General features: G+C 40.1%; 2 protein-coding genes across 10 annotated transcripts in view; one reads left to right on the top strand and one right to left on the bottom strand.

Annotated features, from left to right (window-relative positions):
• arhgap10 (Rho GTPase activating protein 10) overlaps positions 1–16305 on the bottom strand; it is an 87606-nt gene extending 71301 nt beyond the window's left edge. For 2 of the 4 annotated variants that reach the window (XM_047812552.1, XM_047812553.1), the window contains exon 1: positions 15695–16305. In XM_047812552.1, the coding sequence (XP_047668508.1) occupies positions 15695–15848 (154 nt within the window). In that variant the 5' untranslated portion in view covers positions 15849–16305. The remainder of the gene's footprint in view (positions 1–15694) is intronic. The other 2 variants (XM_047812550.1, XM_047812551.1) reach the window with 2 other exon arrangements.
• A 21-nt stretch (positions 16306–16326) lies between these two features.
• Positions 16327–25484, top strand: prmt9 (protein arginine methyltransferase 9). Of its 6 annotated transcripts, none has more exons than XM_027177695.2 (13): positions 16327–16389; positions 17491–17743; positions 18731–18879; positions 18963–19199; positions 19682–19849; positions 20406–20508; positions 20685–20797; positions 20876–21068; positions 21604–21781; positions 22024–22690; positions 23771–23924; positions 24025–24147; positions 24458–25484. In XM_027177695.2, exons 2-13 carry the CDS (start codon positions 17537–17539, stop codon positions 24701–24703), a joined length of 2538 nt encoding a protein of 845 aa, XP_027033496.1. In that variant the 5' UTR covers positions 16327–16389; positions 17491–17536; the 3' UTR covers positions 24704–25484. The 6 variants fall into 6 exon arrangements, 5 of the variants coding, with proteins under 5 accessions (XP_027033496.1, XP_027033514.1, XP_027033490.1 ...); XM_027177713.2 differs by having other exon boundaries at positions 16371–16389; positions 17537–17743; XM_027177689.2 differs by having other exon boundaries at positions 16379–16486.
• Positions 25485–26506: the final 1022 nt, after the last annotated feature.

Genomic DNA, 26506 nt, shown 5'->3' with positions numbered 1-26506 from the left:
TTCATATAGAGGGAGGGAGGGAGGGAGGGAGGTGGGATCTCACATACACACAAATAAAAAAACAAACAAACAAACAAATGTTATTTTATGTATTTTCAATGTACTGTATGTCCGGTCTCGCAAAACTAAATAAAATAAAAAGCAAGCACAAAATACAGGTTTTAAAATAAACAATAAATGAACAAGTCGGCTTTGCAGCACCTTTTGTGTGAAGATGTAAAACCGCCCAAAACCCGACCTCTCAATTATTACTGTTTGTGCACCATTCAGAACAAACAGTCACAACATAGGAGGGGCAAAAACTTTTTCACGGCACATAACACAGAATTCCAGTAAGTTCAGTCCATGAGGATGAGTTCACTGGGTATAAATGAGATGATTTCATAGAAAAATGCTGCAAAAATGTTTGTTTTTCCTCACAGAAGAAGTAACTCCAAAAGCACTGGGTGACCTTCAAGTTCTTGTTATTTCCTGACCAATCACTACGCAGCTTGGGGGCAAGTGGGTAACGGAGTGGGGGAAAGGGAAAATAATGGACATGCAGGGGCCAAAAATCGTCAGGAGAAAAATGAAAGCTATATCAAGATGGACGTTTGTTGTGCTGCTGTGTAACAAGACAGAACAAAGCTGATTGTTTTGGGACGTTTATTAGTAACAGAAGTCTTTTACAAAATCCAACTAAACAACGATTCAGAAATAAACGCTGTCTAAACATCGATTCTTAAAGGCTAATATAAATACTAAATTAAATAAATAAATAACTTTTTATTATTAATATTATTATTATTAACTACTGTGTGTATGTAGCATTAGCTGCTTGACTGCAGACTGAAACATCCTTTAATTCTTAACTGGATTTCAGGGAAGATTTTTGTGATTGCAGTAAAGATTTTTTTCCAAATTTACGAAGCAACTTGAAATTTTTGTTTCTACATATTGATCCTCGAGGAAATCAACCATCCATCCATCTATCCATCTACTGAATCCATCCATCTACTGAATCCATCCATCTATCCATCTACTGAATCCATCCATCCATCCATCCATCTACTGAATACATCCATCCATCCATCCATCTACTGAATCCATCCATCCATCCATCCATCTACTGAATCCATCCATCCATCCATCTACTGAATCCATCCATCCATCTACTGAATCCATCCATCCATCCATCTACTGAATCCATCCATCCATCCATCCATCCATCCATCTACTGAATCCATCCATCCATCCATCCATCTACTGAATCCATCCATCCATCCATCCATCTACTGAATCCATCCATCCATCCATCCATCCATCTACTGAATCCATCCATCCATCCATCCATCTACTGAATCCATCCATCCATCCATCCATCTACTGAATCCATCCATCCATCTACTGAATCCATCCATCCATCCATCCATCTACTGAATCCATCCATCCATCCATCCATCTACTGAATCCATCCATCCATCCATCCATCCATCTACTGAATCCATCCATCCATCCATTCATCTACTGAATCCATTCATCCATCCATTCATCTACTGAATCTATCTATCTATCTATCTATCTATCTATCTATCTATCTATCTATCTATCTATCTATCTATCTATCTATCTATCTATCTATCTATCTATCCATCCATCCAACATACATCCTACATCCATCCAACATCCATCCTACATCCATCCATCTATCCTACAGTTCCTGGAATAGTTGAGCAATAACTTTTTAGAACTTTAATATGTAATTCAAATTTACAAACCAATTTTGTCATTATTACTTATTTAGTTATTTTTGTTTAAGAAATTAATACTATTTTATTTAATGATATTTCGAGTGAATTTAAACATAAATACAGATTATATTCAGAAGATCATTTCAGGACATTAGGATAAATAAAATAAAGATATTTATTCAAATAAATATCTTGATATTTTAACTCGACATCTCACCATGTCAGCTTTAGAGTCACATAATCAATCAGTCCGGCTCATTCAGTCATATATATATATATATATATATATATATATATATATATATTATGTGAGCACAGACGGGTGATAAAATTTCTCCATTTACAATGCAAACAACAACTGCCCTGTGCACCATGGTGGAGAAGGAAGGGTGGAATATTTTGCGATTCTTTGGTGCTCTTTGGACCTATTTGGCTTGTTGTTTAGAGTAAATCAAATCCCATCTTTTAAGGTATAAAAAGTTTAGATGCTTTATAAGAGTGAAAATAATTTACTACAGATTTTAAATAAATAAATAAATAAATAAATGAGTGAAGGAGAGGAAAAAAATATTGTGACTCTTCCTCTGCATATTTTTTAATAAAATCTTTCTCCTTATGGATGAAATCTCTTTTCATTCTCAGCTCATATTCCGGTTAATCAAACATCTGCTTTTCCTCCCTCCTACATGACCTCAGTTCAAGACTTAATGCAATTCTAATGAAAGATCGACTCGTCTGCTGGCGCACGTCGTATCTTTTGCTTTCTCTGAAATTACAAACTGCAAAAAGAAGCCTGCGGGTTGCTATGATGTCGGAAGAGACGGCAGAGACATGTCCACGCTTTTACATGATCCTGTGTCTCTTAGTTTTGGATATAAACAAGACCTGAGAGAATGACATAATATTTCATAAGTGATGAACAGGAGAGAAGTTCATGACCTGAGAGAGAAAGAGCAGAGGATACGTGAACAAACAAAAGGTTGTGTGACAAGGAGTGTGCATTACACCTAAAAGGGAAACGGAAAGTAACCAGAGCGCATCCTTTCTGCCTGGCCTCTGGTCTCACCCTGTGGCAGCGTGTGTGTATGTGTGTGTGTTGCACTCCTCCATGTCCGCCTTGTCCCATTTCCTTCTGAATCAAGGACTCTGTGACCACACACATCCTCCCGGATCTCCAAATACAGGAAGACGGAGTTCAATCCCTACTATGACCAGCTCACATTGGCTACTGTTCAAACTTCCACCAACTGTACCAACTGTGACAAAATAGAGCTTTTTATACTGCGCTAAATCCCGGATTATCGTCGTTCTAAACCCTGCTCTAATAGATAAACGGGTAGATAAACTTTTCACATGTGTAATTCAGAAGCTGGGTTATAAAACACGGCTTTTTCCCCCCGGGGTTCTGAAACTCTGCAGGATCAGTACGGCACTGTTTACAGAGTAAACTCCACATCGCGGTGAAAAACGTGTACAGTGTGAAATGTTTCGCTGTTAGAATGTTAGGGCTAGTTGCTTAGCAACAGACAACCAAACATGAATGCAATCCAAAACGCTGAACACGACTGAAGGGTCTCTCATTACGGTGGGGAAATACACTGACAACTTAGCGGAAGTTGAATATCAACGAGCGACTGAACTACTAAAGTAACAGAGGGGCATAGAAGCTTTTATTATCGCCTCATGTACATTACAACACAGTGGAATTCTTTTCTTCACATACCCCAACTGAGGAGGTTGGGGTCAGAGTGCAGGGGCAGCTATGATACAGTACAGCGCCCCTAGAGAAGGGAGGGTTGAGTACCTTGCTCAAGGAGTGGCAGATTGGCTGTGCTGGGCCTTGAACCCCGATCCTCCGATCAACAACCCAGAGCCTTAACCAGTTGAGCAATCGCACGCTGTATTTATGAGTCAACAGCCTCATTAGTGCTACTACAACTACTGTACAAACCCATATTATGGCAAGAAAGACTTAAGTGAATAGAAAAGAGAGTCTCATCTAAAAAGACTCTTGAACGTATCCCAGAGTGCAGGCGCCAAAACCATCAAACGCTGTGATGAAACTATTTTTCATGAGGACCGTCCCAGGAAAGGGGAAGATCAAGAGTTACCTTTACCTCAGCACCTCAGATTACAGTCCAAATACAGGCTTTTCTTCAAATGGCAGACATATTTCAACATCTGCTCTTCAAAGGAGACTTTTGTGGAAAAGAAATCATTACTTTGGTAGCGCAACACACATAAGAGACTTGCTTGGGCCAAGAAACACAAGGAATGGACATTAACTTGGTGCAAAAGTGTCCTTTGGTGTGATGAGTCCACATAGAACAACCGTGACAACCACAGCATTTTGGAGCAATATGCCATCCCAACTGACTTGTACTTAATAAGGCTATCATTTGTTTTCCCATGAGGTCAATGACCCAAAACACACCTCTTGGTTATGTAATAGCTATTTGTCAAAAAAGAAGAGTGATTGAGCTTGGTTTTGGGATAAGGTGGACCACAGAGCAAATGACAAGGTGCCAACGGGTCCTCAACACATCTGGGAACTCCTTCAAGATTGTTGGAAATTATTCCCAACCTCATGAGGCCGACTGCGAGAATAGCAGAAGTACGCAAAGCCGTCATCAAGGCAAAACATGGCTACGTTTGCATTGACATTATTCCAGATTTGTTCTGCCAAACGGTCAAAGTCTTCGGTATTATTTTACATTGTTGAAAACAATACAAATAAAGAAAACCCACTGTGTTTCCAAACTTTTGATTGGTAGTGTAAATCTAACCTCACTGATCTAACCTAAACATAAGATTACTACACTCTTACACATACAGGAGCTAACAGATGCCCATAATTGGATAGTGTTGGTGTGACTAATATGGGAAAGGGTTTGCCTTCGCTTTATGAACATTTCTGGCATTTAGCAGACACTCTAATCCAGACTGACTTACATAAAGGATTTCAATTTATACAACTGAGTAATTGAGGGTTAAGGGCCTTGCTCAGGGGCCTAGCAGTGGCAGCTTGGTGGACCTGGGATTCAAACTCACGATCAGTAGTCCAATACCTTAACTACTGAGCTAACACTTTACCTACTCTCACTTCATAACCACTTTACCTTCCACCCCAGAGCCTGGCCAGTTCACCAGCTTCTGGAACATGGCTGATCGTTCAGCTACAAGTGCAGATTTTGATGCTGGGATGGTGAGTTCTGGGGTGCAGTGCAGTTGTACACCTTTTCCACCAAAAAGAACCGGGTGCTGGTTCAGAGCTAGCACTTGTGCTGGTTCAAAGTTGGTTCCACTGGCAAACCTTCTAAGAACCGGTTTGCCTTTCCATCGGCTAGAGCGCCGTCACAGAGCCGAGTCTGACGTCACTGTATACGTGTCACGTTACACAGCAACGTTAGCGCAGCAGCTGCAAACACAAACACAACAACGGCAGATGTTGCTTTACTGATAATGCTCATGGCTTTGTGAACCTACATTGGCATCCAAATGTGTCGAATCCAACGGGTACGTGCAGCTCCGTGTAATCTGTATAAATGGAGGTTGTAATCGAGAAAGTACATAACGTTATTTTATCATTAACAAGGAAAAAAATTTGCCTTAGCATGTAGCTACCTACTATCAGGTACGCTGATAATTGATCATATTGCGGTAAAGTAAAAGTGGAGGTCAGGGTTTGGTGCCCGGAGATCCTCCACTCCAAGCATGTCTTGGCATTGTCATGCTGGAGCATGTTTAGTTCCAGTGAAATGAAAACTGAACTGTTATAGCATACAAATTTGTGGTAACAGTTTGGTTTATGTAAGAACCACAAATGAGTAATGAAAGTGAGATGCCCACAAACCTTTGTTCAAAGATTTGAAATCTTACACCCTGGAGCTATAACTACAATCTAATATCATTTATAAGATCACGTGAACAAATCTGTTTATCACAGACCGGAAAACAGATCTGGAACTTGTCAGCTAGACAAACTAAATGACTTTGGACTTCATTACAGCTCACTTGCATCTTGTACTGTAGCTTCCCGTGTTATCAGTATTGCATTGAACAAATGTTGTAAACATCAGCGTTTCATTGCATGAGGTCACACGGCAAACATTGCCCTCATACTCACACCACCTCTCGCTCTGGTAGACAGCTGATGGACGGGTGTGGCGTCTCTGTGCATTTGCTTATAACAGAGACAAACGTAAGTCCCTTATTACTCAGAGGAATGTGACATGTGCTGGTACAAAGTTTTTACAGTATGGTGGTAAGGTTCAGCTCAGTAAATGTCAGATTTGTCAGCCTTTGTGTAAATAAAAGTCTGTGGAGTTTGCAGAGGTTCAGAAAGTAGGAAGCCAGAATTTTCACCCTTTGTGTGTTTAATGGATTTTTATTAGCAGCAAGCTACAGTATCCAGCATGTATATGTTAACTGATCTAAATAAAACACTTAGAAATACTTTTTTGACTGTGAACGCTGTGAGCAGCCACGATGATTTGACTTTGTTTATGGTGATTCATCACTTGATGAACTCTTGGGCATGAGGAGACCTTCCTGCCTTTTGTGTCGGTGTTTTCTTTGTTTTTCCTTTTTTTCCTAGTGAAAAGTTGAACATTCCAGAGCATATGATTGAGTGTGTGTCCTGATATAGGAAGCTGAGAAGTCCAATCGACATGTTTAGGGAGTTGAACAAGTCAGATGACAGCCACTGGAGTAAAGAATTTGATCAGGTAAAATAAATAAATAAATAAATAAATAAATAAATAAATAAATAAAAACACATACGTACATACATACATACATACGTACATACATACATACGTACATACATACATACATACATACATACATACATACATACATGCATAAAAAGAAAAAGTAAATAATTGAAAATATAATTGTAAATACTATAAATATTCTGAAAATAATAAGCAAATAAATAAATAAATACATTTTTCATTCATTCATTTTCTACCGCTTATCCGAACTTCTCGGGTCACGGGGAGCCTGTGCCTATCTCAGGTGTCATCGGGCATCAAGGCAGGATACACCCTGGACGGAGTGCCAACCCATCACAGGGCGCACACACACACACACACACACACACACTCTCATTCACTCACACTCACACACTACTGACAATTTTCCAGAGATGCCAATCAACCTACCATGCATGTCTTTGGACCGGGGGAGGAAACCAGAGTACACGGAGGAAACCCCCGAGGCACGGGGAGAACATGCAAACTCCACACACACAAGGCGGGAATATATAAAATATATACATATTATATATAAAATATTATAAACATATATACACATTATATATATATATATATATATATATATATACATACATACACACACAAACACACACAAAACTATATATACATATAAAGGAAACGTTAATAAATATTTAGAAAATGTTACTTTTGAGGCGTAACAGCCCTAACATGCACCGTGACTAAACATGAACCTGTGACATCATAATAAAAGTTTGGAAAACAATTCCATGATAAAACTTCTTTAGTGATGGAGAACATCAGGGAGCTGTTGTTGTTGTGTGTACATCTAAACCGAACATTTGTTAAACTGTTCGCATTGCGTTTACTTAAGAATCACACTTGTAAATAACACCAAGGTCGCAGAAATTTGTGCTTGACTACTTAAAGTGAATTTTGCTGCAGTTAGAATACAGGGAGTTGTAGAGCTCAGCAGTCCTTATCTGTCCTTTTATCAAAACTCAGCAGATCCTGAGCAAATATGCAGGCAGCAGCAGGGATGTGATCCAGCCTGAAAGAAGGTGAGCAGTACAGAGCTGGTTAAACTACAGCTAAACGCCTCAGACTGCTTTCTAACCGAGCTGCACGGTCAGCAAACAGGGGCTGGGAACGATGGGAGACAAACAGTGCAACTAGATCGGCGACAGAACAGAGTGACGTCCAGGACAACACGCCCTGTTATCTGAGCCATCCTCCTGCCCCTGCTGGTCTCTAGAAAATAATCCACCTAGTCACAATGTCAAGCAATAACACTTCATAAAATATTTATCTTCAGAAAACTACTTTGCAGTCATGTGGTCTCATCTGTGCATAAACACAAGCTGCAAACGGTCCTCGTTCCTCACTATGGCTTTCAAAGCCTGAGAACATTTGAGATTTAAATGAATCAATCGATTCATAATCTAGATAAAAAACAAACAAACAAACAAACAAAAAAACCCCACACTAAGTGTTATTCATTTCTGCAGAAGGTAATGTCGAACGGCAGAGTTAGGATTTTTACAAGACGAAGATTTTTTCAAGATGATGAATAATTAGCATACGTGATGGACGATGTTTTCAGAATGACGCACAAACACGAGGCAAGTATTAGGAAACGAGTGCAGCACCAAATAAGGTGACAAAATGACCGATGCCAGATATACAAACTCAACACAAACAGTTTGATTTGGTTCTTTAATAATACTAGAATAATATTAGAGGATTCACATAGCACAACCTGTGTCACAAATCCCACCCCATCAGTTGGTGTACGGTTGTGCGGCCTGCTGCAATGTCAGCAGGTGGTAGTTTGTGCAATCCTACTGTTTTCACCTGTATCGTGTTTCACTCTTGATTCCTAGTCGATTTATCTGTATTCCGTCTTGTCAGAGTATCTTCACAAATTCTTCTCATGCCTTTATTGAGACTTTAGACTTAAAGGTGGGGTCTCCTTTGTTTGAGAAACGCCTCAGAAAACTGAGTCGGGCCACCAAACAAAACAAAACCAAAACTAACGTGTAGCCAATGAGCAGAAAGTGGGCGTGTCTTGTCTATATGGGCGGAGAGAGTGTTCAGTGCACATGTGTGACATTAGTAGAAAGCGGTTTTAACGTTGACATGGAGGATAAAAACAAAGAAAGAAAGAAAGCGAAGAAAGGCTTAATATAGGATCAACTTTCCAGTGCTGGAGAGAAATGAACGTCTTCCGCGTGAAACGGAGCTAAACCTTTCACGGTACAACACACAGTACTACAAAAAGACATTTGCATTACCATAGTATTACTCATTAAGTTCATTTATTGATAAAAATATCCCCTCAGTCAGCTGCCCCAACAGGTTCCGCCATAATACTTGTCTGGGTTATACTTAGGTTATACTTGTCTGGTGTATGTGTGGGGCGGAGCTATCAATACGAGGGGTGGGACCCATTTGGGTTAGGGGCGTGTTTGTTTTGGTGATTTCAAATGTCAACATTGGCTTTGAAACAACGGAGACCCCACCTTTAAGCCATGTTTCCGAGTCTTATCACGTACCATGTCTTTCCTCTTTCCTGTTTCTAGGTTGTCTTGTTTGACTCCAGCTACAGACTCTGATTCATGTATTACCCAAAACAAAGCATATGTTGCACTTCCAAACTTGCCCAATCTTCCTTAACATCCGATATTTTTCTTTTCCTTTCGTTTTTCCTCCACACTGCTTTTTGTTCCGATACAAAACCGTGAGGTAGATTTAATCTCACTAGGTTTACGTCGGGCTCGGTTTTGGATTCAACCCCATATGGAAGAAAAACAGTCAAAACACAGCTACTATATAAGAGCCCTCGTAGTACTGCTGTGGGTAGCAAGGGCAATATCTCTCAAATCCCCAAGCTTCCAGTTTAATTAAATGGAAGAACCTGTGGAAATTTGAAGATCTACAGGAGGACGGTATAAACTCCACCGCTGCTCTAAGCTGCTTGTTCATCCATTAAATCACAGCCATGTTTTTTTCGTTAAAGGAGAGAGCGATTTGGAGAAGTTTTATGAACACGAGGGCTCTTGGGCAACATCACAACATTATCTTGTGACTACTAAAGCATACCTAATACTAAGGTTAATAACAAGGAATCAGTCCAGGGCAGCTGAGACTCTTGGCTGTTTATTAAAGAACAGGGTTCAAGCCCCAGCACTACCAAGCTACCTCTGTTGGGCCCTTAAGCAAGGCCCTTAACCCTTACCACCCCAGTGGTGCTGTATCATAGCTGACTCTGTTCTGACCTCAACCTCCAAAGCTTGGATATGTGAAGAAGAAATGTAATTGTACTGTAATGTATTTATATGTGACAAAATAAAGGCTTCTATTCAATGTCAATGCACGTCATGTAGATATTTCAACATAACACACGTCTTGAACGTTTTTCATGCTCGGACAACAAGCCTGAAATCAGCTGATTAGATATTAATCCATCATTCAAAACCTTGTTGTGAAATTCAGACTTAGATTTAAAACACTGACTAATATGTGATAGAAGAACCGCAAGATGAAGGATGGACTTTGGGTCCGTCTCAATCAGATCCCTGGTTCAGTGGTCAGGGCGGACAAACGCTCAGCTAGCGTTGTGTACAAATATAAGTAGCTCGTTATCATTGTAGCGCTCACATGATTACTAATAAGAAAATCGTTAACTTTATTACATGTTTTATATACACACAGTGTGTTGGAGTCTAACTGGAGAAACTTAGCCATCATGCTAAACAACGCTAAAATGGATCCAGCGCTTAGCGGAACGTCGGACGTGACTTTAATGGAGTCTCTTTTTCAGTACGTTTTGAACGTTTGCCTCGTAACTCAGGAAGCTTCGTGGTTAAACGCACATGTACCACATCGCTGCAGGAATCAGGAAGCATGACAATATGCAACTGTTTCATCTGTGATCACCTGCTTTACAGTTAAGACACTGGCTAAGTGAAAGAGATCACGATATGATAATAAAACACACACAATGTGCAACTTCCACTGAAAAGATGGTTATCTAATGAATTATCTTTAAGAAGCGGCAGCAGAAGAAGAAGAAAGTGAACCATACTGAGAATTGGTTCTCCGCATTTAACCCATCCAAAGTGCACACACACAGCAGTGAACACACACACACACACACACCATGAACACACAGACAGAGCAGTAGGCAGCCATTTATGCTGCGGCGCCCGGGGAGCAGTTGGGGGGTTCGGTGCCTTGCTCAAGGGCACCTCAGTCGTGGCCTGCCCGAGACTCGAACCCACAACCTTAGGATTTTACAAGTCAGACTCTCTAACCATTAGGCCACGACAATGAAGAAGAAGCTGCAGCAGAAGAAGAAAGATAAGGAGACAAAGAAGAAGAACAAAGATAAAGAAAGAAAGAAGAAGCCGCCTTTGACGATGAAACTAAATCGTACTTTAAACATATCTTATTACCAAGACGAGACGCTCTGCTCTTTTTCATTCAAATATTCCTCTAAAACACAGTAAAGCCCTTTGTACAGACTTAAATATGCAAGAGAAATCTTCAGCAGGTCTAAACCACCAAAACACAGTTTCTCTCTCACACACACACACACACACACACACACACACTCCTCCAGGTTCTAACACAACCCCAAAAAAGGCCTGAAATCCCAAAGCCACAAAAGTTTTTTTTTTTTTTTTTTTTAGCCGAGCTGCTGTGCTGCAGTTTTCCAGTAAAGAATTCCTGAATTACACCGAAGGTGCTCATAAAGGAGAAGGTCATCCAGTCAGGAACCTTCACCTATTTCAGAGCTTACACTTTAATCCATTAACATTGGTAATACAACACTGTCGAGTCAACACGCCTTGTGTGACCTAATAACTGACGTGTGTTGACAAGAAAAACTGGAGTGATGCCACGGCGTCAAGCAGGGAAAAAAAACAGCAGAGAGAAACTTATTCAGCTCATGACCGTGGAAATCTTATCAGGTACATCAAGAGGAATCTAGGATTCGGTTTCAAGCTTGAAAAAGGGTCTGAATTGTGTTGCATTACAGGTCAGGCATCGCAACACAACACTAAGTTTGATCAAATCCACGTGATGTTCAGCTGAAACCTCAAAAGGAGGGAATAATATGACAAATATATCAATAAATAAATAAATAAATAAAATAGCATGTCACTGTAGTTTTGCAGGCACCTAAATTTATTTATTTATTTATTTAGGAAAAATGTTTAAAAAAAAGTTTCATCTGTGTAAAAATTAATGATTTCAAACTGGAAAAAAAAATCTGAAATATTTTTAACATCTAATCAGCCTACAGTCAGAATTTGTAATAATTATTTTTGCATTTTTATGTTAACTAATAAAACAATGCTATAACAATATACTACCATAACCTTCAATCTTTCAGGAACGTTCTCCGTGACGCAATTTAATCCACGAGTGAAACGATACGTTTCTTTCTTTTTTTTTTTTAACAGTTTGGATGTTTTGTTTCGTTTTGTTTTAATAGATACGAAACATAACTATGTTAACACCGCAAAGTTAAAAAAATACTACTAATAATAAAATGTCGGCTTGCTTACAAACAAACAACAAATGTGGGGTTAGATTATAAAAACAACTCAGTAAAAACAAGTCTTTTTAAGGTATATAAAAAAATTAAAAAATATATATTTGAGATTTATTTGTTAGAAGAAAAAAATGTGAAATAAACCACACACACACACACACACACACACACACATAGGTTTCAATTTAATATTTAATCAATTTGCATTTAAGAGATAAAAATGTTCTCGGATCTCAGATAAAGATGATGAGATTGATTTTTAATGGTCATATCGCTCAACCCCACGGATCTTACAGTACATCATCCCCTAGATAAGAAACATTTTCTCCCCAGGGCCAAGAATCACGACAGAAACAACCATCGCAGAAATAAACACAAGCTCTAAACTCTATCAGACTGAGCTGAGAAGGGAAGGTACTGACTGGGGTATGGGATTCTGGTGATTCGGTCCACACTACAGTACATTAACGGCTTGTACGCTCCCTAGCGTGCTCCATAAGAGGGCATCTGTTACCCGACCTCGGAGGAACAACAAGGTGGAATAACCGTATGTATTTACAAAAAAAGTCGGGACGCTGTACAAATTGTGAATAAAACCAGAATGCAATGATGTGGAAGTTTCAAATTTCAATATTTTATTCAGAATACAACATGTATGACATATCGAATGTTTAAACTGAGGAAATTTATCATTTTAAGGGGAAAATGAGTTGATTTTAAATTTCATGGCATCAACACATCTCAAAAAAAGCTGGGACAAGGCCGTGTTTAGCACTGTGTGGCATCCCGTCTTCTTTTTAGAACAGTCTGCAAACGTCTGGGGACTGAGGAGACAAGTTGCTCAAGTTTAGGAATAGGAATGTTGTCCCATTCTTGTCTAATACAGACTTCTAGTTGCTCAACTATCTTCTATGGTCTTCTTTTTTTCACATCTTCCTCTTTATGATGCGCCAAATGCTTTCTCTGGGTGAAAGATCTGGACTGCAGGTTGCCATTTCACGCAGCCATGATGTTGTAATTGATGCAGTATGTGGTCTGGCATGGTCATGTTGGAAAATGCAAGGTCTTCCCTGAAAGAGATGACGTCTGGATGGGAGCATATGTTGTTCTAGAACTTGGATATACAGTACCTTTCAGAATTGATGGTGCCTTTCTAGATGTGTACGCTGCCCATGAGACATGCACTCATGCGACCCCATATCATCAGAGATGCAGGCTTCTGAACTGAACGCTGATAACAACTTAAGTTGTCCTTGTCCTCTTTAGTCCAAATTTTGATTCGTCTGACCACAGAAGTGTTTTCCATTTTCTTTTTTGACCTATAGAGTTTAACCGGCAACGGCGAATAGCACGGTGGATCGTGTTCACAGACAATGTTTACTGGACGTATTCCTGAGCCCATGTTGTGATTTCCATTACAGTAGCATTCCTGTACGTGATGCAGTGCCGCCTAAGTGCCCGAGGATCACGAGCATCCAGTATGGTTTTCCGGCCTTGACCCTTACGCACGGAGATTGTTCTAGATTCTCTGGATGATATTATGCTCTGTAGATGATGATAACTTCAAACTCTTTGCAATTTTTCTCTGAAAAACTCTGCCACTCAGATGCTCTTTTTATACCCAATCATGCTTCCAATTGACCTAATAAGTTGAAAATTGTCCTCCAGCTGTTCCTTATATGTACATTTGACTTTTCCGGCCTCTTATCGCTACCTGTCCCAACTTTTTTGGAACGTGTAGCTCTCAAAATCCAAAATAAGCCAATATTTTGCATGACATTTCAAAATGTCTCACTTTCATCATTTGATACATTATCTATATTCTATTGTGAATAAAATACAAGTTTATGAGATTTGTAAACGATTGCATTCCTTTTTTTATTCACAATTTGTACAGTGTCCCAACTTTTTTTTTTGGAATCGGGTTTGTATTTCTTTTAAATATTCCACACATGATCCCTGCAGGTTAGTGAGAAACATCCTGATTTTTGTCTGGTCTGTTTAACGTTAGTACACTTCGATTAGAGAGGATCATTGCGATTGGGATTTGTCCGGGTCTGAACATGAAGTGACCTACGCTAAGTATCTCACTCAGCCGCTTGGCTTTCTGATGGACGTGTCTGTCTGAGAACTTATGGACTTCAAAATAGATCTCCTTTTTATTCATGTGCTTGGTCTAAAAGTGTGTTTAAGATTTTCTTGAAATGAATAGGTTGATTATTTGGTTTTGTTTATTTAGCATCCAATGACACGCTTTTCTCATTCATACAGAAACAAAACAAACAGAAAATGAATCGTTGAATACTGAGACAAAAGGCAAAGCCGTAGCTGCAACTTGATGAGAGACAGTAGATGACTGTGGCAGTTGTTTACTTTCATGCCGTATAAGCAGTAGGAATCGCGTACGGACGACAAAGTCCGACCGTCCCTGGGAACCAGCTAACGTTTTTTCCGTCATACAGACGGTGTGTGACCTGTACACTACATATGATCTATATCCAGCTAAGAAGGAATATAAAAAGGTATAAGGTGGTAAAACATTTATAGTGCTTGCATGCAGAAAACTAAGAGCGATGAATAATGAGCAAGCCAGAGGTGAAAGTGTCAAGGGTGTCAAGGGAAAAACCCCCGAGACATCATGAGGCCTCAGATGGAAACCTGCTCTCTTCTGGATGATGCTCTAGGGCTCTAGGGTTAAGAATGAGACAGAATCAGTTTTTAGGTGCAAGTGTACAGAAGCCAGGCATTACCGGGGTTGCCATGTTGGTGGATTTTATGCAACGGTTTGAAGAAAGTCTGCATTATTGTTTTAAAACAAATAAACTGGATTAATTTCTGTAGTTATAGGTTACAGGAGTGGGAAAGGACAGCTACATTTGGAAATGGAGAAGAGGGATTATGGAATGAACAACATCATTATTAGGAGATGGAGGGGTAAAGGAAAACATGCTTTCAAAATAAAAGTCTTAAATCTTTAGGACAAATCTCTGAATCGTATTTTGCTCACTGGTCGGCTCAATCTTTGCAAAACCTGTGACAGCCACAGTCCCTCGAACCGACTGGGAACAAACCTGTTCAAGATCAATATAGAGTTCACTATGAAAGAGAGGCAGGAAAAAAACACCTACAACTCATCACCATTGATTGATCCCGAAGGAGAAATCTAAAGCAAGTAAAGTCCATGAAGTGACCAGAGCTCAGGATTGTACCCAGAACCTTGGAGGTGTACAATGGTGTATTACTCTGTTACATCTTAAATCCTGATTAAATTAAAAATGAACCTAAAAAAATAAATAAATAAATAAATAAATAAATAAATAAAATAAAATAAAAAAAAACAGAAGAATAACCTTGTTTTTGTTTGTTTAACTGGAAATCACAAGAAAAATAAAGCGTTAACCCAAAACCTTTCTAAACTTCTTTTTTTCACAGACATGGCAACCGTTCCCAGGTAAGTGTAGGTGAGCTCACCAACACTCACCAGTATTGTTTTTGGATGAAATCTTTAAACAAAACATTTTGCAAGACATTTTGCTTATTAAACAGGATCCATTTTGCTCATAACAAAGCGTTTATATTGTTTGTTTCATGAATTCTGGATGCAATATAATAAATTCAGCTCATAAAGGAAGTATAAGGGGAATAAAAAAAGAGTGCAAACTTACGTTTAGTGGCATTGATGAGATTTTTCCCGTCTTTATAAAGCTCTTTAATAAACCTGTTGGTTTTATCCAGCTCTGCTTCATGAGCTTTGATTTTTTCCCTGAAAATCGGGCTGTCCAGGTAACACTCACTGAACTCCAACGGGTGCAACCCCATTTCTATTGGATTCCTATTCCCTTATTAATAAATAACTCTGACGGAATTCACTCTTAGGCGTCTATTAACAAGACGCCCAGCTACAAAACAAATAACCAAAAAGATCCGGATGTTTAACTCTACATCAGCTTTATTTTTTTTGTTCAGTCCACTTCAGTTTTTTTCCCCCCCAAAATAAGTCCAACAGCTTTTTCTACATGCACTCTTTTTCTATAAATAATAAAGTTGAATAAAGTGTTTGTCTAGGGAGAAAAAAAAAAAAAACCTAACCCGCGTCTATACGGATTAGAACTGATTCGCTTTATAGATTGCATAAAATGAAACACTTTGTAGAAGAAGAAAATAAAGTTAGTGTAGAGTTGAAGGTCCACGTCGCCCAGACATTCGCAATGACAGAATGAGCAGCTCGAGAAGATCCTCCCACTGCACGCGCGACCTTTCTGTTTTTTTTCTTCTTTCTTTACCCTTTGTAGGAGGAGACGAGGCGTGCGTACGAGCGGACGTAACGCAATGACGTAGGCCCGACTGTCGACGTTAGGAGGTAGGGACGCAGACACGGATACAAGTGCGCCATATTGGAAAGGAATGACACGGTTTAAACTGATTCTGGTATGACGCGTGTATATAAGAACCACGAGGTAGTGTGTGTTCAAGGGGTTTTGGTCAGAAAATTGTTTATTTTTTTTTTATAAACAATGATAATTTTTTTTTACATGAAAAATAACAAATCTAACCATCTTGACTTTATTTAAATGTATTTATTTATTTTAATTAATTAATTTATTTATTTATATAAACAAGTTTACAAGTTCCTCGTAAACTCACAAAAACTTATGTGAATGTAAACACGTGTATTTGCACCGACAATATTTTATACGACTGCAGACGTTATGGATTAGATTTCTATTTTCTATTTTTAAATAATAGTTATTTTTTATTTCAAAAATAACACAGCTGTCATTCAAATCCAATGTGATATATATATATATATATATATTTTTTAAAGAGCTGTAATGTAACACGGTAAATACTAAAACACTTTCTGTCCATGCCGTCATTAAAATAATAATAATAATAATAATAATAATAATAATAATAATAATAATAGATTTCCTTCAAAAAATAAAAAAAAACAAACACATTGTATTTTATATTGAAATTCATGCATGGAAGTGATTTATTATTCCTTGCTAAAGTGCTGTTGAAGATTCTTACATCCGCTGTAGCGATAAATATATTTTTTAGCGATAGTTTAACGGAAAATCTTATTTAGCACTCACGATACAACACGAAGTTGACCTATTCAAGATGGCGGCATTTTAAACGCGTTTGGCTAAGCTTACCAAGCTTAGCATTTCAAGCCTCAAGCGGAACTAATGAATCGGTGGAGTTTGTTTCTAGCCGTGAATATTTACGCGGCGCAAGGGAAAATATTAAACTGTATTTTAAAATTAGCCTCGAAAATGTTCTTTATAAATGACGTGTTTTTTCAGTAGTTTAGGGAACATTTAAAGGCAGCTTTTGAATGTTCGGTTTATCGATGATGCTAATAGCGTGCAGGTTAATTAACTAACCGTTAGAAAGAAAAGAAAGCTTTTTTTTTTTCCTTTCTTTGTGTTCATGTGCAATTTTTGACCGGAAGAGTTTCAGAGTGACACACGATCGTGATCCATCTGTGTTACTCCGAGATGCCGAACAGCAGCAGTGCGGCAGTGAAGGCGAAGAGGAGCAACAGGAGACGCAGAGCACCGAGAGAAGATCCGGCTAGAAACGAGCTGGTGTCCAACTCTCTCCAAAGCGCACAGCAGTGTCTCCTCCAGCACGATTACGGCACCGCCTTCGTCCACTTCCTTCTGGCGCTAAACCTCGCTCCAGCTCTGAAAGATCCGGCAAGAGTAAGATCAGTTCTGTCCATCTGAAATCCCCAACATCATCTGAGCTTTTCCCAGAACTCAGACTCCTACACATTCACACCAGTCTGGATTCATTTATCCAGCAGAATCCAAGTCAAGAGTCAAGTAGCTTTTATTGTCATTACAACCATATATAGCTGTTGCAGTACACAGTGACATGAGACAACGTTTCTCCAGGATTGTGGTGTTACATAACACAAAGACAGGGCTATAAGGACTTAGTAAGTTAGTCCTAGATACATAAAGTGCATCTGTGCAACCTGGTGCAAACAGTGCAGGACAAACAACACAGTGCAGGACAAACAACACAGTGCAGGACAAACAACACAGTGCAGGACAAAAGACAGTGCAGAACAAGACCAAAGACAGTGCAGGTATTGTGAGGTGTGTGTGGGGGTGAAGAGTGTGTGTGGGGGGGGTGAAGAGTGTGTGTGGGGGGGGGTGAAGAGTGTGTGTGTGGGTGAAGAGTGTGTGTGAGGGGGGTGTGGGGTCATCCACAATGCTGTTGTCCTCATTATATGCTGCAGGGTCTTGCGATCTGAGATGGTGCAGTTCCCAAACCAGACAGTGATGCAGCTGCTCAGAATCCGGGGTTATCCCAGGAATTTGGGAACACACTCTATCTGATGCCAGTTCATCACAAGCCAGACCCACAAGCTTAATCACACCTAGGTTGCAGTTCATCATAACCATTGTTACCCCACACAAACCCAGACAGTAATTAGATCATATAATGACACGCGTGTGCCGTGTTTAGACATATAAACAGCCGAGTAATGAAATTTTTGATAGTTATGATTTCCATAAAAGGAAATAAGAGAGACACCAATCGGGGAAACGTTATAATGAATATATTCTCCAATCTTAGTAAAAAAAAAAAAAAAGGATGCAATGCTTTAGAATCCTTTAGAAATGTTTTCAAAGTTTTTATCCATTTGCTTTATCTCCTTTACCTCTCGGCCCCAACAGGATTCATTCAGGTTCACGCTTCAGAAGTGGGCTGATGAGCTGGACGGCGTGGGTCGTGTTCAGGAGCTCTTCGACTGCTACGAACAAGCGCTGGAGTTGTTTCCTAAAGACGAGGTGATCGTCAACAGCATGGGCGAGCATCTTTTCAGGTACCCTAGTCTCTGGTTAGTTGTAGTTCCTTTGTGCAGTGGCAGAAAGGAACATTAACGCCCTTCTTGTGTATCTCACTCAGGATGGGTTTCAGGGACGAGGCTGCAGCACATTTCTACAAAGCCCTGAAACTGAAGCCGGATTTCCCCGAAGCCAAGGAGAACTTCTACAGGGTGGCTAACTGGCTGGTGGAGCGCTGGCATTTCCTGATGCTTAACGACAGCGGCCGCAACCGCAAGTACCAGCTGGCTATACAGAGGGCGGTGCAGGACGGCTGCGGAACCGTCCTGGACATAGGAACAGGCACGGGCATCCTCGGGTATGAGCTGTACTCAGCTGGATTCACAGCACTTCCTGTCATTGTGTCATAGTCACACAGAGCCTTGACATCCTGCCTGTAGACATCGACACGATCGATCACCGTGTTTTATGATGGCCGTTATATTTCACCTTCTTTTTGGGGTCTCTTTCCAGAATTTAGACAGATAGGTTAGCGGTTCTTTAAATATCTTACATTCTACACAGCTTTTTACTTTTAACCCACTCTTGGTTACTATGGCAACCATTTTTAAAAGCAGCTCCTCTGACTAGGTATCCGCAACGATGTTCACTAGCAAAAAACTAGTTAAACTGCTGTCGTCATGGTTACAGTTCAACCATTTTACTTTTAATTATCATCTCTCTGCCAAAACTTACAATACGATACAGTGTTGTTTCTGCAGTAACTAAGGAGGTTTGGGAGGAAGCGCCTCAGCCGCCATGAAAACCACGCAAAAAGACGTGCGCTTTGTAAATTTTCAGGATGTGCGCAAAGAAAGCAGGCGCGAGGGACGTGTACGCCTGCGAGCTTTCTAAGACCATGTACGAGCTGGCGTGCGAGGTGGTGTCGGCCAACAGCATGGCCGAGAGCATCAAGATCCTACACAAGAAATCACTGGACATGGAGATCCCGAGAGACATTCCCAACAGGTGAGCTGTACACTAACTAACTAATAATTTATTGTTTAATGATTGGTAAAAAAAAAAAAAAAATTATTTATTTATTTTTATGGCAGGACAGTAAAAAAGTGTACAGGAATGTAAAAAAAAAAAACATGGCATAAAAAAATTTAAACCGTTATTTTTATGGTGGGGTTTAAACTGTAAAAATTAGAGGTATAAAAAATAAAACAAAAAGATATTTATATAGACATTAAGGTAAAAAAAAAAAGATATATGATGATAATAACATAAAAAAATTATATATATATATATATATATATATATATATATATATATGTATGTATGTATATATATTGTGATTTTTTTTTACATTAACTGAAATATATATATTTTTTATATTTTTGTTAAGGTTAAGGGAAATTGTCATGGTTAAAACAAATTGTCACAAAATTTATGATGAACACTAAAAAATAAAAACGCATGTCGTAATGTTGGCCAAGAAAATTAGAATTTGAAAATTGTTGCATCTTATGAATCTGATCTCAGTCGTTGTGAGTAATTCTGTGAATTTTATTGTCATCAGGGTGTCTTTGGTTGTGACAGAAACGGTGGACGCCGGACTGCTCGGGGAGGGAATCATGGAGAGTTTGATACACGCCTGGAAGCACCTGCTCCTACCACCACCTGTAAGCTGATCCACCTTTAATCGTTATGTCTCTCTAGCGTATTTCTAATGGGCCACGGAGTCATTTCTGTACGTCATCATACATTACACTTTTGCTCATAGCGATATATTGATTCATCGTGTCATTAATATCAGTGAGATATAACGGAACTGTTGAAATGTCTAACTTCCTGAAAGACCGCTGAAGATGTCCCGCTGTCCAATCCATCCCAAACGGGTCGAGTCATACCCGCCGGCGCCACCGTGTATTGCATGGCCGTGGAGTGCCATGAGATCCGCAGACACCACAGGTGAGAGGTCAGGGGTCATGTATGTATGAATAGACATTAATATTTGAGTTGTTGGGCTTATTGTGCGTGTTGGTGCAGGCTGTGCGTGAGTACAGTAGGAGGACTGGACCTGGCCACAGCAGGACAAATCCGAAGTCCCGTGAGATGCTCGGGGGACGCAGACGAGTCGTCCGAGCCGTACACTACGGAGAGACTGAGCCGTCTGCCGGGAGGCTTCACCGCCCTCACAGAGCCCTGTAGAGTGATGCACATAGACTTCAACAACCCACAGGTACCCAGATACACCACAGACTTCCAGCAAGTGTGCTGCAGGAAGAAATCCCAGAGCGTATAACGTCCTTGTTTTTTTTTTTTTTCAAACCTGATCAATAATCCTCAAGCCTGAGTTCAATCCTTCCATACAAGACCCTATGTTTCTTCTTGTCTTACACAAGCAAAGTTCTAGACAAGACTAAACTCCAGGACCGGGGTTTGTGAAACACTGCTTATGGTACTCCAAAATAAAATTGGGTAACCTAGTGGTTAAGGTGTTGGGCTACCAATCGGAAGGTTGTGAGTTCGATCCCAGGTGCACCAAGCTGCCACTGTTGGGCCCCTTAACCCTCAATTGCTCAGCTGTATAAACATGAGATAATGTAAGTCGCTCTGGAGAAGGGAGTCTGCCAAATGCTGTAAATGGTAAACACGGGACAACCCAGGCTTATGGATCACACCAATGCGATGCTATTAAACTGCCCACAGAAGCTCTGAGAACTTTCTCACCTTCACATGAACTGTAATCACGTGCATGATTGCGTGTGCTGCAGGAGCTGGAGGGTCTGAGTCTGAGGGAAGCTGCTCAGCTGCATGCCCACGTGATCCAGGATGGAGACGTTGACGCTCTGGCCTTGTGGTTTGAGCTACACCTGGACCAAGAGAACAGCATCTCAACTGGCCCGGACGAAGACACGTGCTGGGAGCAGGCCATCTACCCAGTTTTATCTCGTAAGACTGCTTTGAGTTGTGTATGGCAGCGATGCAAATCCGACTTTGTCTTACAAATCTCAGTTTGGATTAGAAATCTAATCTGTGCTTAAAAGACATACAAGAACGTGATTGTCGAAGTGATGTAACGATAGAAACGGCTAAATTAATATAGACCTGCGATTCGCTCAACACCTTCTGACCAATCGGGTCGGAGAACAGAGCTGTGGTATAATATAAAACTCTTATGTTCTCGTCTCCAGACTATGGTGTGAAGCGAGGTGATGAACTGCTGGTGGAAGCTTCCTGCAGAGATGCTTATTTGAGGTTATCCTGCACCGGAGTAATGAGCAGAAACCAAACGATCCGTATCAGCAGCATGGATAAAGCTGCCTCTGCTGAAGCTCCTCCTTTAAATCCTGAACTGGAGCTCTGCAGCGCTCTGGCCGGCCTCCAGACGCACCAGGACGTTCCGGCTCCGTCCTTTACCTTGGAGTGTTCTGAAATCGCTCTTCTCAACAACACCAACTATCACGAGTGCTTCCGGAAAGCAATGGCCAAGCTTTTGTCCTTCTTCGAGTCACGTAAGTCAGAGGTCAAACAGGAATCTTGGTCCTCGTCGGGTCCGCTATACGTGCTGGATGTGTCGGAAGGTTTCTCCGTGCTCTCGCTGATAGCAGCGCGATTAGGTCCGGTGCGAGCGTACAGCTCGGTGGAGAAGCAACAGCACCGGGCTCTCCTCCAGCTCCTGGCCCGGGAAAACGGAGTGCACAAGGACGCTCTGGAGTTCTGGCTCGGCCACGTGATGGACGATTCGGCTGTGCTACAGAAGCCTGACTCAGAAAAGCTGTGGAGCGCCATCGTGCTGGACTGCATAGAGATCTGTGGTCTGCTCAGACAAAACCTCATGGAGAAGGCCACCCTAGCTAGGTAAAAGCCTCAGAACATTTACCCCCTCAGGTGGGTTAAAACTCAGAAAAGCCGTGGCTTGGTGGGCTAAAACTCAGAAAAGCCATGGCTCTGTGGGCTAAAACTCAGAAAAGCCATGGCTCGGTGGGCTAAAACTCTGAAAAGCCATGGCTTAGTGGGGTAAAACTCAGAAAAGCCATGGATTATTGGGGTAAAACTCAGAAAAGCCATGGCTTATTGGGGTAAAACTCAGAAAAGCCATGGCTTATTGGGGTAAAACTCAGAAAAGCCATGGCTTGGTGGGGTAAAACTGAAAAGCCATGGCTTGGTGGGGTAAAACAGAAAAGCCATGGCTTGGTGGGGTAAAACTTAGAAAAGCCATGGCTTGGTGGGGTAAAACAGAAAAGCCATGGCTTGGTGGGGTAAAACTTAGAAAAGCCATGGCTTGGTGGGGTAAAACAGAAAAGCCATGGCTTGGTGGGGTAAAACTTAGAAAAGCCATGGCTTGGTGGGGTAAAACTTAGAAAAGCCATGGCTTGGTGGGGTAAAACTTCAATAGCAAGGTAAAATACAGAATTTGCAGGTCATTGATGGGGAAAACCCAGAAAAGCCAAGTTTCTGCCAGGTAAAGTCTGTTTTATTCTGTTAGCTAAGTAAAATCCATTGACTTGTCATTCCAAAGGAAAATTCTTTAAACTCAGGTCTAGGTAAAAATGCAGAACTCCCTGGTCTTGGTGGGCAACTCTCAGATAGACCCTGTAGTCCCTCCTGTAAAACATCAGCACAGTGATGCTCAGGCAAGGTAACACAGAAAAACACTCAGGCCACAGAACAGCTTGGCTTGGGAACTCAGAAGATATTTAACCCTCAGGCTAGGTCACTTTTAATAACTAGTGCCTTGCTTTGGAAAAGTATTGACTAGAATAACATGCTTATGTTTGGAGATACTACTACAGACCGAAGCATAGCTGATCAAGTCGAATAATGATCCTGTCTAGATAAAGATGAAAATGAACTGAATTCAGTCAGATTTGGCTTGATGAAACCTTAGTCCTCTGAAACTGGTCTCCATGTTTTATATACTATATATTAAAAAAAAAGGTGTCTCCTGGAGGAAGGTGGCCGCATTTTCCCCGAACGCATCGTGATCCACGGCATGCTGGTGGAATCGGACACGCTGCTCCAGGAGAGCGCCGTGCAGGGAACAGAACCCACGTTGGGCTTCAACATTGCTCCTTTTATCAACCAATTCACTGTAAGCTTCCCTAAACACCCTCAAACTTTCAAACACAGGATTCACACTAGCAGTAATTCAACGTTAGTTTGATTTATTTATTTATTTATTTTCTCCCCAGGTGCCTGTTCATGTGTTTTTAGATCTGTCCACACTGGAGTGCAGACACCTCAGCGACCCGTCCGAGTTGTTCGTCCTCGACCTCATGAACAGTACCAACAACTACACCAACAGAGACGTCCGGGTAAAGGGGGTTTCTTTTAAAATTCTTAACGTTTTTTGCCATCATAGACCAAGAGGAATGTGATGTCTCTTCAGGATGTGGATGAGGATATTCTCACGTGATTAAACGTACACAAGCTGCCTGTCTGTGTAGTTTCAAGTCCTGTTTGCTGGATTAGACCTGCCTCTGTTTTTTGGGCTCACTCCCGATTATTGTCCCGTCATTAAAGACTATTAAGGCTCTTATAGACTATTAAACTATATGAGAGGATAAATATGGTGTGTGTTAGTGTGTGCCTTTGCCAAATAAGGGTTTCCTGTTCCTGCTGCAGGTTAGAGTGAACGCCTCAGGCAGGGTGACAGCCATCCCCTTGTGGTACCACGTCTACCTCGACTCCGACACGTGCGTGAGCACGTTCAGGTCGGATTCACACTGGAAGCAGGTAGCCGTGATCCTCCAGCGCCCTCTGGTGGTGAAAACAGGTGACTGGGTCAGGCTGAGTGTCCAGTTTCACAAGAGCAGCATCTCCATAACAGCCATCAAAGAGCTGGAAGAGGAGGAGACTGGAGAACATTAAGGGAAAGGATGGGAAAGGGCTTGACCGAGTAATCCTTCATACAGAAAAGAGAGGCATTATGATATGGTCCATATTTACTTAAGTCTGTAAAGGAATCTCTTAAAGGAGCGCTGTGTCTTTTTACAGCCCTTAATCATGTACATGATGTGGAATGCAATGCATAAACACTGACTTTCCCTTTCTGCCCATCTGAAAGGGTCAGGACTAAATTCAGGTTCAGGAAAACCTGAAAAAGAAGAGAAATGAAGAAGCATGCCACATTCTCTGCATGCCAGGAACATTACAATTATATAACTATTACAATCTTTAAATCACTTTTTTAAAATTAAAATACAGACTTTTTTTTTTTACACCGAGACTGTATTTATCATGTGCTTTTAAATGAATGTTAAAAGTACGGTGGCCTGTAAGTGCAAAAGCAATGAAACACAAACTAAAAACGTAGCCAGGGAACCGGTGACCGCAGTCATGATCGCTAAACAGAAAGGGGCGGTCCTTATTAAACGTATGCTTGTTGCTGATTGGTTACAGCACGCATCTGTCTGAGAGCTTAAATCTACTAATGCTTTTAGTCCTGTTTAATCAGGATCATTTTTATCAAGGGCATATCATACAATATGTGGTATTTCAGATACGCTGTCAAGTCTGATCCACAGCCAGCATGCGATATGCTAAAAGGACCGCCCCTTTAATTTTAGCGTGGACGTGTTTTTGCACGTAGGAATGTTTTGTAACCCTCAATACCAGTGGGATCATTAAACAACCAGCACATTGACCAGTTCTTCCATAGTCCTGTTATGTTTAATGGTCTATAAGTGACATATGTCACATGAATAACATTTGAAAGGAAAGCCTGATTTATTTATTTTATTATTATTAGAGATTTTACATTAATGTACATTATATATACACGTATATATATGAGAGAGAGAGCGAGAGAGAGATTAAATAATCTCTTCTGTTACTTGGTAAACAAAAAGTATAAAAACAGTCCACTTAACTTCCTCTCTCTCTCTTAAAGCTTGTTATCATTTCAATCACGATTCTTCAATTTCCCCCCCAAAAGTCATCTATCTATTAGCCAAAACTCTGTCCAAAATATTTAGATCTTTATTTGTACCAGAGCCACAAAGCTAATGTCACCAACACTGACTCCACATAATCCCCCTCGTGCCTCAGAAGCTATTCTTGATTCAGTTATAACCTTTGACATGAACTGTTTAGTTAAAAAATATATACACATATACACGTATATATACTTTTATATATATATATATATATATATACGTATATACACATTATATATATATATATATATATATATATATATATATATATATATATACATACATATATATATACATATATATATACACATATATATACACATATATATATATATATATATATACGTATATATATATATACACGTATATATATATATATATACACATACATATACACACACATATATACACGTATATATGTATATATGTATATATATATATATATATATATATACATATATACGTGTATATATGTGTGTGTGTGTATATGTGTATATATATGTATATATATATACACACACGTATATATGTGTGTGTATATACATATACATACACGTACGTATATATATATATATATATATATAAATTAAAATAATGAATCAAATCTGCATGTTAACCTCCAAATAATCTGACGCTTTAACCCCGCCTTTAACTCTAGGCCACACCCCATAAACTGAGGTTGGTGCTTAAAGTCATAGCAAACAATGTCCTAAGACAGAAAGCGATTCATTTTCGA

This window comes from Tachysurus fulvidraco, chromosome 4 (genome assembly GCF_022655615.1).
Source record: "Tachysurus fulvidraco isolate hzauxx_2018 chromosome 4, HZAU_PFXX_2.0, whole genome shotgun sequence".
Taxonomy (NCBI): domain Eukaryota; kingdom Metazoa; phylum Chordata; class Actinopteri; order Siluriformes; family Bagridae; genus Tachysurus; species Tachysurus fulvidraco.
Note: the sequence above shows the minus strand (reverse complement) of the source record. Positions and strands in the feature narration are given on the sequence as shown.

Coding starts and splice junctions, on each gene's coding strand:
- prmt9 (XM_027177670.2), top strand. CDS start 16,460: ATGACGCGTGTATATAAGAACCACGAGGTA. Junction 16,490..17,536: donor TATATAAGAACCACGAGGTA/GTGTGTGTTCAA, acceptor TGTTACTCCGAG/ATGCCGAACAGCAGCAGTGC. Junction 23,925..24,024: donor CTTTTATCAACCAATTCACT/GTAAGCTTCCCT, acceptor TTTTCTCCCCAG/GTGCCTGTTCATGTGTTTTT.